The sequence below is a fragment of the Phragmites australis genome, chromosome 7, assembly GCF_958298935.1.
Source record: "Phragmites australis chromosome 7, lpPhrAust1.1, whole genome shotgun sequence".
Classification (NCBI taxonomy): domain Eukaryota; kingdom Viridiplantae; phylum Streptophyta; class Magnoliopsida; order Poales; family Poaceae; genus Phragmites; species Phragmites australis.
Window position 1 is genome coordinate 6278525 of NC_084927.1, and position 10828 is coordinate 6289352.

Here is a 10828-nt window from a genome sequence, read left to right on the forward strand (position 1 = left end):
ACCTGGACGTTTCTTACTTGCTAAGAGTCTGTCTTCTGAATCAACACATCAACACGCGTAGCCATGGGAAACCAGCTCCTTACTTGCTAAGAGTGTCTTCCGAGTCAATTGGAGATAAGAGAAAGAAAGGCAATCAAAGAAATACGGTGAACGAGAGCCTATGGATTTAGTTCCCTTTCCCGTCTGCCTATGGCTAGTCTTCATGCCTCGACCTTGGTTCGGTGGCATAATCATCTCTGTTGCTGGCTGCAAAAGCTTAGATAAAAGAAAGGTGAGTATACACTCTGCACACAGAAGAACAAAAAAAATTGGTTGCTTCACAAGAATTATTTTGTAATAAAACTCTGATGCTACATATGACCGCAAGTGTCCAACCTCGAGAGTCATATAGGTGAAATTTCCATTTATATACTTTTAAGATGAATATTCTGATATGGACAGTCTCTAATAGAACACAAGTCCCACAAGAGCTAAGCCCTTAGTCCCATGAGTAACAACAATCTTGACTTACTTAGTATGATCACTCTATCCATCACCGATTACTCTATTTTATACAAGAGTCACTCTTCATGAATAACTCAAACACAGTCTAAGATCAATACGTGAACTTGGATCGGTACAATATATTTACTATCATAACACTAGCATTTTACGAGATTAAATAAAATAAAACAACATATAATACGTATCATAAAAATACTCATGCAGATATCAAAATAAAAACAAGGTAAGAGCATGTGCTACTTTTTCGCGGTATACTTCATCGACTTTGCAGATATCCCTATTTTTGTATCATAAAATAGTAGGCAAGTCGTGTATAAATTCTCGACAGTTGACCAAACTGCTGTCGGATCAGACAAGCAGACCCTGAGTTGGGTAATAGCCATACGTCTATTCTTGCATTGATTATTCTTAGATCATAAAGTACAATGCTCAAGGAGCGCCGCGAGGAGAGCGAGAGAACGAAGTGGATGAGTCTAATTTTAAGAACTAGGTAGATTTTGGTTTCTTTAAGGCTTAAGATCTAGTCAACTAAGAGATTGCTTCTGTCATGGATCTTCGATGTGTATTGGTCTTTTACTCGACTAGTCTTTAGAGCTTCGTGACTTTAGAGATATGAAGACGCGGCTTATTTGTGCTTCGATTGCGATTTGCGATTGTGGATTGATTATGTTCGATCGCTTATTCGATGCATTGAACATATCCCTCTTCCCGTCTTATATAGTTAGGGAATCAGGAAATGATCTCACTTTCTACTCGGATAATTAGGCTCCTAAATATCTATGAATCTTTCTCAAATAGGTGATATCTTCTGTATCTGGAACGAGTAGTTTTCAAGTATATCATCTGCATAACTTACTCCTTGACAACCCCGACTAGTCCCGTATTGAGTAAGATGTGATTGATCCTCGTATATATTTTATAGATATACAGAATACATAAAATACATAATATTAATTATAATTATATATCCCGTCACCAACACAAAACTACCTCCCTATTCTCCTTGCTACGTGTTCAGAGCTGGCTTGCTGTTTAGCGTGTGCATGCGCTCTTAAGCTTGGCCACCACCCCGCGGAACTTTTCGGGGTTAATTGGAGAAACGAAAAGGCAATCAAAGAAAACGCGCGGTCAAAAAAAGGACGGTGAATTCGACGCCGGTACGGTTCCGCCGGCCGGACGGAGGAATCGGTGTCCAGTTCGACGCCGGTACTGTCCCACAAGTCCACACGTCGCGGCGACGTCCCCACAAGTCCACACGTTCCGACAGAGGACACTGCCCGGTGAGCCAGTCACATCATTTACTGCCTCGCGACAAGTGGGACCCAGTCCGGCGACTCCCATCTCCTCTGCTTCTCCGACAAAAGTAACCCACCACGCCGCCGCATCTTCACGCCGCGGCGACGTCCCGAATGTGACGCAATCCACCACCACCCGCCATCATGTCAGCTTCCTCCTCCGCCCTCCCGTGGTGGCTCTCCACCACCGCCTGCTCCCCGCCGCCGCCGTCGCACTCCATCCCCGGCCGCCTCGCCTTCCTCTTCCTCTCCCCCTGCCCGCAGCGCGCGCTCCTCGCCGCCCTCGACCTCCTCTTCCTCCTCGCTGCACTCTCCCTCGCCCTCCGCGCCCGCCTCTCCCGCCGCCCCACCACAGGCAGCAGCCTCGACTTCCACTACCACGCGCGGGAGCCCCTCCTCGACAAACCCACCACCACCACCACCGACCAGCCGCGCCCCCGCAGCGGGGGCTTCCGGCACGGGCTCGCGCTCGCGGCGTCCACGGCCCACGCGGCTGTTTCTCTCGTGCTGCTCGTCCTCGCGCTCCTTCGCCTCCGGGGGAGGACGGTGTGGGTCGCGGCGGAGTGCGCCTTTCTCGCCGCGCACGCCGTCGCGCACCTCGCGGCCACGGGGGTCATCGCGGCAGAGAAGAAGGCCGCGGTGCGGGCCCACCCGGTTCACCTCAGGCTCTTCTGGCTCGGCACGGGGGCTTTCGCCGCGCTATTCTCCGGGGGCGCGGCCGCGCGCTACGCCGCCGGGGAGCCGCTCGTCCCCGATGACCCGCTCGCGTTCGCGTGGCTAGCGCTGTCGCTCCCGTTGCTGTACTTCTCGGTCACTGGATCCACCGGTCTCGGCGACGCGGCGGCAACCGGTGTTTCCGATGACCATGCCGCAGCGGCGGAGGAGACGTACGCGACGGCTTCGTGGCTCTCGCTCGCGACGTTTGGTTGGATCGATCCACTCATCGCCAAGGGCGCCAGGGCGGCGCTTGCGGCAGAGGACGTCCCGCCGGTGGCGCCGGCCGACACCGCCGAATTGGCGTACGCGCTGTTCGTCTCCAACTGGCCCACGCCGGCGCCGGGGTCCAAGGCCGAGCGCCCGGTGCTCACTGCGCTGCTGCGGTCCTTCTGGCCGCAATTCTTGTTCACCGCGGTGTTGGGGTTGGCGCACCTCTCGGTCATGTACATCGGCCCGTCGCTCGTGGACAGGTTCGTTGAGTTCGTGCGCCACGGTGGGGAGGTCACGGAGGGGCTGCAGATGGTCGCCGTCCTGCTCGTCGGTAAGGCGGCCGAGACGCTGGCGTCGCACCACTACGAGTTCCAGGGGCAGAAGCTGGGGATGCGCATCCGCGCCGCGCTGCTCGCGGCCGTGTACCGCAAGTCGCTGCGGCTGTCCACGGGCGCGCGGCGAGCGCATGGTGCCGGCGTGATCGTGAACTACATGGAGGTGGACGCCGAGGAGGTGGCCAACGTCACGCACGAGCTCCACAGCCTGTGGCTGATGCCGTTGCAGATCGCCGTGGCGCTCGCCCTGCTCTACACCCACCTCGGCCCCGCCGTGCTCACTGCGGTCGCTGCGATCGCCGTGGTCACCGTGGTCGTGGCCCTCGCCAACAAGCGCAACCTGGAGTATCAGTTCAAGTTCCTCGGCAAGCGCGACGAGCGCATGAAGGCCATCACCGAGTTGCTCAACTACATGCGCGTGATCAAGCTGCAGGCGTGGGAGGAGATGTTCGGGGACAAGATCCGCGAACTCCGGGAGGCCGAGCTCGGGTGGCTAGCCAAGTCCATGTACTTCATGTGCGCCAACACTGTCGTGCTCTGGAGCGGGCCGCTTGCCATGGCCGTGCTCGTGTTCGGCACGTGCGTGCTGACTGGCGTCGAGCTTGACGCCGGCAAGGTGTTCACGGCCACCGCGTTCTTCAGAATGCTTGATGGACCTATGCAGAGCTTCCCCGAGGCGATTGCTGCTGTGACACAGGCAACTGTGTCTCTTGGCAGGCTTGACAGGTACCTGCTTGACGCGGAGCTCGATGACTCAGTGGTAGAGCGCGTGGATGACACTGGCATTGGCGCAGGCAATTTGGTTGTGGGGGTGTGTGACGGCGTTTTTGCGTGGGACGTGAGGGGCAAGAAAGGGAACGGAGAGGGTGAGGACGATGACAATGACAACGAAAGTGAGGAGAAAGATGTGGAAGGGACACCGGTGCTGGAGACGGTGCTGAAGGGGATCAACGTGGAGGTAAGGAAGGGCGAGCTTGTGGCGGTGGTCGGGATGGTTGGCTCCGGCAAGTCATCGCTGCTGTCCTGCATAATGGGGGAGATGGAGAAGGTCTCCGGCACGGTGTGTGATATTCTATTACAAAGCATACATCATTAGCAGCAATAACATGCCATACATCATTAGCAACAGTTACATGCATTTGCTCGTTGGTTTGGGTTGGAAGGGATGAAGTTATGCAATTAAATTGCCAATCCAACTCGTAAGGTACTCTGCTTCGTTTGACATACCAGTCTGGAGCCCTTCGGATGTACAACCACCATATGTTTGATGAAATGCCTCTCTGGGTCTGACATGATCTGTATTGCTTTAAGTCTACTTAATGTTTGACTGAACGCCCAACCATCAATTCTACTGCCAGTTTCCAATTTTGGGTAGTGTAAAGGTTTTCTTTCCAATTGTGTGGGAAAAAATACTTTTATGTCTAGAGACTGACATGCTCTTACTGTCTTGAAACTTCCTTATTGACTAAGGTATCGTTGATATAATTGCTAGTAGTTTTTGATTATGTGCCTTATGGTTAGACTTCCGTTGTTGGCTTTCTGGAACATTCTATGAAGTAAAAGAAGTTTGTTCATGATGGATAAGCCATGATATATACTCAAAAAAAATATCTTCCCACAAAGCATAACATTGCGATAAACTTTCCTTAGTGCAAATTCATAGAACAAGCATTAGAAAGTCTATACAGTTATATGATTTGAAGCATGTTTTGCATTTTCCAGATAAATACTGTAACCTGTACACTATTTTGTTTCTTATACTCTTGTGCCTGTTTGCTTAATTCTTTGCTTCTGTATAGGTTAGGGTATGTGGGAGCACTGCATATGTTGCACAGACTGCTTGGATCCAGAATGGAACCATTCAAGAGAATATCTTATTTGGACAGCTGATGCATGCTGAAAGATATAAAGAAGTTATACGATCTTGCTGCCTCGAAAAAGATTTGGAAATGATGGAATTTGGCGACCAGACTGAAATAGGAGAGCGAGGAATCAATCTCAGTGGCGGGCAGAAACAGCGTATTCAGCTTGCCAGAGCAGTTTATCAAAATTGTGATATATATCTTCTTGATGATGTCTTCAGTGCTGTTGATGCACATACTGGTTCAAATATCTTTAAGGTATTTTTTTTGGTTTCTAATAATTTTCAAGCATATATGCCCTTACAACATTGTTTGCAGAATTCAAGTTGTTACAAGCTGGGTGGGTTGTTAATGAATGAAGAAAGATTGTAATTTGTGAGAGGCTATACTATTTCCATAAAAAAATAGGTGAAACACATCCAGTCTAAAAATGGTATTATCCAATTTAAGCTGTTCTTCATACTTATTTTGTGACATAAAACCAATTTTTCTCAGTAGATTTGTCACATATATTGCACTAAATACTAATTATGCATTAGACATAAGCTAATGTCGTGATTAACTAAGTTTTTTAATCCGTACCTATTAAATTAGTAGTGACGGGAAATGGTGTATGACAGTTAGTCCAATTAATTGTTTTTCAGCAGGTTTAGCTCTCCATAAGTTGTATAGTCAAGGGTGTTTTCAAGTGACATAATTTTGGCCCTTTATGATGGTCTTGAACTCTTCTTTTTTCCTCTCTCAAATTTGATATGAAAGAGGTGATTTTTCGGTAGGGATAAATACTTGAGAAATACATATGAATGATGTGGTTCTATGTTGTTCCAAACAAAAATAAATGAATTTTAAATTGGCTGCTAATGGGATTTGGAAGGATGAAATGATACTTGATTTCTCTTGATGTATTACAATCATTGATGGAAAAAGAACCGTACTTCTTATTTTTATCTTTATTTTGCAACAGCATGATTGTTTAACCACGATATTTTGTACAGCCATTACAACAGTGACCTTTCTTTTACAGGAGTGTCTAAGGGGCACACTTAAGGGACAGACCATCATACTTGTAACACACCAAGTGGATTTCTTGCATAATGTGGACAATATAATTGTAAGTTAGATGCTACACCCTTGCAATAACTTGTCAGGCGATATGCATTCTTTTTGGAAAAAAATCTTGTGTAGAAAGCTTTACCAACAATTGGCCTTGATGTCAATTCTTATTTGAGTAAATTTCGCAAAACTATAGATAGATTGGTCAAATTATTGCACAACTAAAGATTTAATGACAGTCATCATAAAGCAATAGATCTAGTGCTAATTTTATCACAAAACTACAGATTTTACAATCTCCCCTTCCCATCTCTGTTTGCTGACAACTGGGCCCCGCATGTAGTGACACAAAGATGTAAGGACATTTATCAGGGAACTATAGATTTAGTGCCAATTTTATCACAAAACTGCAGATTTAGTTTGGGAGGTCACAAAATCTTAGTTCTGTGATAAAAACCGGCATTCAATCTGTAGTTCTTTGATAAATGCTCTTAAATATGTAGTTTTGCGAAATTTACTCTTCCTATTTTGGTTCCTGTTCATGTATGCTCTATCACAGATATTTGCTGATACCATTACTTATCAGCATATTCTGATACTATGAGTATCTAGCAAGAAGTTTTTTTCCCCCAAAAGTTGCAAGCAAAATTCCAACGATTATCTGATACAATCAATAAAACCATATCATAGTTTTGTTCTTTTGTAGACCTGAAATGTCTAAAGATTGGAGTTGATTCAGCAAAAGAATGATCACATTTCTAATTCTAATTCATCACTATCTATTCCTTCTAGGAGACATTTGTATTTTGACAGAGACTTTTGGACACAATGCTAGATTTTGGACACATGACTCTTTTATCCTTTTTGCCCATGTGGAAATATGCAGGTCATGAGAGATGGTATGATCATGCAGTCGGGAAAGTATGATGAGTTACTAGAAGCAGGCTCAGATTTTGCAGCTCTTGTTGCTGCTCATGACAGTTCAATGGAACAGGTGGATCAAAGCCGGCAATTAGAGAAAACAGAACATTCTCAGCCTGCTGCAGTAATTAGAATCCCTTCTCTTCGCTCCAGATCCATTGGAAAGGGTGAGAAGCTGGTCGTTGCACCAGACATAGAAGGAGCCACTTCGAAGATCATACAAGAAGAGAAAAGGGAGAGTGGTCAAGTGAGTTGGCGAGTGTACAAGCTATACATGACAGAGGCTTGGGGTTGGTGGGGGGTTGGGGCCATGCTTGCTTTTGCATTGATATGGCAAGGTTCTGATATGGCTAGCGACTATTGGCTATCGTACGAAACGTCAGGCAGCATTCCATTTAACCCATCCTTATTCATTGGAGTTTATGTGTCTATAGCTGTTTTTTCAATAGTCCTTCAAGTAATCAAGACTCTCCTTGAGACAGTTTTGGGACTTCAAACAGCTCAGATATTTTTCAAAAAGATGTTTGACAGCATTCTGCGTGCTCCAATGTCATTTTTTGATACCACTCCTTCAGGAAGGATTCTCAGTCGGGTAAATCTTTTCATTTGGTTACAACTTCATTAGGATGACTTCTGAATTGAATATACATTCCTCAGAAAACCTTAATGCCCCTTTGTTAATCTGAATTGGTGAAAACAATTCTAAACCATGTTAGCATAGGTTCAAGGAGTATGACCTTCTAAACTGTTTAGTGTGTACTGCTTGTACTCTGATTCTCTGAGATTTATAAAAGAAAGTGTACATTTTAATTTAAGGCCTGGAAGGAGTGATATTCTTCCACTGATATGGTATATCCCTGTTCTATTTTCAGGCATCATCTGACCAAACAACCATTGATGTCGTGCTGGCCTTTTTTGTTGGTCTGACAATTTCAATGTACATTTCAGTATTCAGCACCATAATTGTTACTTGTCAGGTCGCTTGGCCATCAGTTATAGCTGTAGTTCCACTTCTACTATTGAACATTTGGTACAGGGTATGCTCTGACTGCTGGAATTCATCTCATACACCTTAGCTAGTTTTGTTCATGGAAAACATAATTCTTACTGTAAGTTGCAATATTCTCCTTATTTCTGTAGAATCGCTATCTTGCCACTTCTCGGGAGTTAACTCGACTTGAAGGAGTAACAAATGCACCAGTTATTGATCACTTCTCAGAGACTGTTCTAGGTGCTACAACCATAAGATGTTTCAAAAAGGAGAAAGAATTTTTCCAGGAGAATATAGACAAAATTAATTCAAGTTTGCGCATGTACTTCCACAACTATGCAGCAAACGAATGGCTTGGGTTCCGACTGGAGCTGATTGGAACACTCGTATTGTCAATAACTGCTTTTCTCATGATCAGCTTGCCCAGTAATTTTATCAAGAAAGGTACCAATTGAGTATATATAAGATTTGACATCTCTTTTAGCATAGAAAAGTAGCCATATATGTTCGTAAAAAGAAGAGCCATATAATCTCAGGAGAAAGGTACCAATTGCTGCTTGCCCCTAACAGCTTCATTAATCAGAAACCAATAATCCAAGAATAATGTAATGCTTTTTGAATTTAAAATGGTAGAGTTATGTCCTTTTGTTCTTTTAGTCTGCCTGGATGTTGGTTTTGAAGACATATACATGATTGCTATGTCTCATTTGATCTTTTTGCTTGATGATCAATGATAATGTTTTTTAAATTGGTATAGCTGATAATTAGTCTCTTTAGATTTATGATCATGAGCTTTTCATAGGCCTGAGGAACTGATGTCTGCTATGTTGTTGCAGAATTTGTTGGTATGTCTCTTTCGTATGGCCTTTCCCTCAATTCTCTGGTGTACTTTGCAATATCCATTAGCTGTATGTTAGAAAATGATATGGTTGCTGTGGAGAGGGTAAATCAGTTCAGCACTCTTCCTTCTGAGGCGGCATGGAAAATAGAAGACCATCTTCCTTCTCCGAATTGGCCCACTCACGGAGATATCGACATTAAGGACCTAAAGGTTAGCGGTTCTTATTTTACTCTTGTCCTTTGGGTTTTTCCCCATACCGTACAAAAAACTTATATTCCACACAAATTTTTGGCAACTTCTGATCTATCTTGGACTCAATAAAGGGGAGAATGCATTGAAACATTCTGTTTCCATTAGGGATTATTACAACAATTGAACACACCATTTTTATCATTTCAGGTTAGGTACCGACCAAATACACCTCTAATTCTGAAAGGCATTAATGTAAGCATCAATGGTGGAGAAAAGATAGGAGTTGTAGGAAGGACAGGCAGTGGCAAGTCAACTTTGATCCAGGCATTGTTCAGGCTTGTTGAGCCTGCAGAGGGGAAAATGATCATTGATGGGATAGACATATGCACACTGGGTCTGCATGATCTGAGATCTCGCTTCGGCATAATTCCTCAGGAACCAGTTTTGTTTGAAGGAACAATTCGAAGCAACATTGATCCAATTGGGCAGTATTCAGATACTGAAATATGGCAGGTATTGTGTCACTAACGTGTAGTTTATTTTATCCTCCTTCCTTCAGGATGCGCTTTGTTAATTAGCTGTGGGCATTAATTCACATCATTTCAGGCTCTGGAGCGCTGCCAGCTGAAAGATGTAGTAGTTTCAAAACCTGAAAAACTAGATGCTCCAGGTATGCTGTTTTTATGCTTTGTATTTTTGTTGGCATAGGTTGCATCCTCCACTCATTTCTTTTGCTTTGGTTCTTCATAGTGGCTGATAGCGGAGAGAACTGGAGCGTAGGCCAAAGGCAGCTTCTTTGTCTTAGTCGAGTCATGTTGAAGCAGGCCCAAATCTTATTTATGGATGAGGCAACTGCTTCAGTTGATTCCCAAACTGATGCAACGATTCAGAAGATCACGCGACAGGAGTTTTCATCGTGTACAATAATTAGCATCGCGCACAGAATACCAACAGTCATGGACTGTGACAGAGTTTTGGTGCTGGATGCAGGTAGATCTCTTCATTCTTGCTGCTTATTCGTAGAACTCTTTGTTGCATATAATATCTGATCTGGTAAGATGAATGTGAGCATTTCATGTTCCAGAATGTTATTCTAAAATATCACAATTTCCTGTTCAGGCCTGGTAAAAGAATTTGATGCACCATTGAGGTTGATCGAACAACCGTCCCTCTTCGGTGCGATGGTTCAGGAGTATGCCACTCGCTCGTCGAACCTGTAACTCCACCCATGATGCTGCGTATTTAAGACATAAATAAGAGTCATTTTGATATATTGACTTGAGTGTACATATGGAGAAACTTGTGGATAAATAAATCTAGAAGTTTGGCAGTGTTAGGAGTGCATGTTAGTGATATGCTCTAGAAGTAATTAGAGATTGAATCACATCTATATTTATGTACTTTTGAATAATGTATTATTCTGTTTCATGGATAACTATAATTTATTGTTATGGCTTGTGATTTGTGGTACGTTTCTTAGGTATAGTTATGGTTGACGGGAGGGCGAGGCTGGTATCCTCATCTCTCTGTTGTGGTGGAGAAGAAGAAGACCGAGAGAGTAGGAGGTTCAGCCGAGATAGAGAGTGAGAGATCAGCAACAGGGGTAGGGAGATAGGGACAGAGGAGATAGGAGGATAACCCTTCGCTTGCCTTTAGTCTAAATATTGCATCTTCTTATATAAGGAGGGTGATTACAATCCAAATCTACCTTTAAATCTTAACTTACCTAATTTATCTCTTGCTGAATTGGAAACTTAATTAAACTTTATTTCCTAATCAAAACAAATCTGATTCATACAAAACTTATCTCCTAATAAAAAGGAAGTTGCGATCTACTGCTAATGTCCCACCGTCGGCCCTATTTCCAATTATGGCGGCTGTAGACTCAGCTCATAACATCTCTCCCC

The 10828-nt window shown here is 44.4% G+C and overlaps 1 protein-coding gene across 1 annotated transcript; it reads left to right on the forward strand.

The window, feature by feature from the left end:
* Nucleotides 1-1710: 1710 nt before the first annotated feature.
* LOC133923923 (ABC transporter C family member 4-like) lies at nt 1711-10372 on the forward strand. Its single transcript, XM_062369233.1, has 11 exons — nt 1711-4121; nt 4861-5181; nt 5948-6034; nt 6863-7489; nt 7770-7934; nt 8038-8332; nt 8725-8939; nt 9129-9434; nt 9528-9591; nt 9672-9911; nt 10041-10372. The coding sequence occupies exons 1-11, from the start codon at nt 1944-1946 to the stop codon at nt 10139-10141; spliced, it is 4599 nt and encodes a 1532-aa protein (XP_062225217.1). The 5' UTR covers nt 1711-1943; the 3' UTR covers nt 10142-10372.
* The last annotated feature ends 456 nt before the right edge of the window (nt 10373-10828 follow it).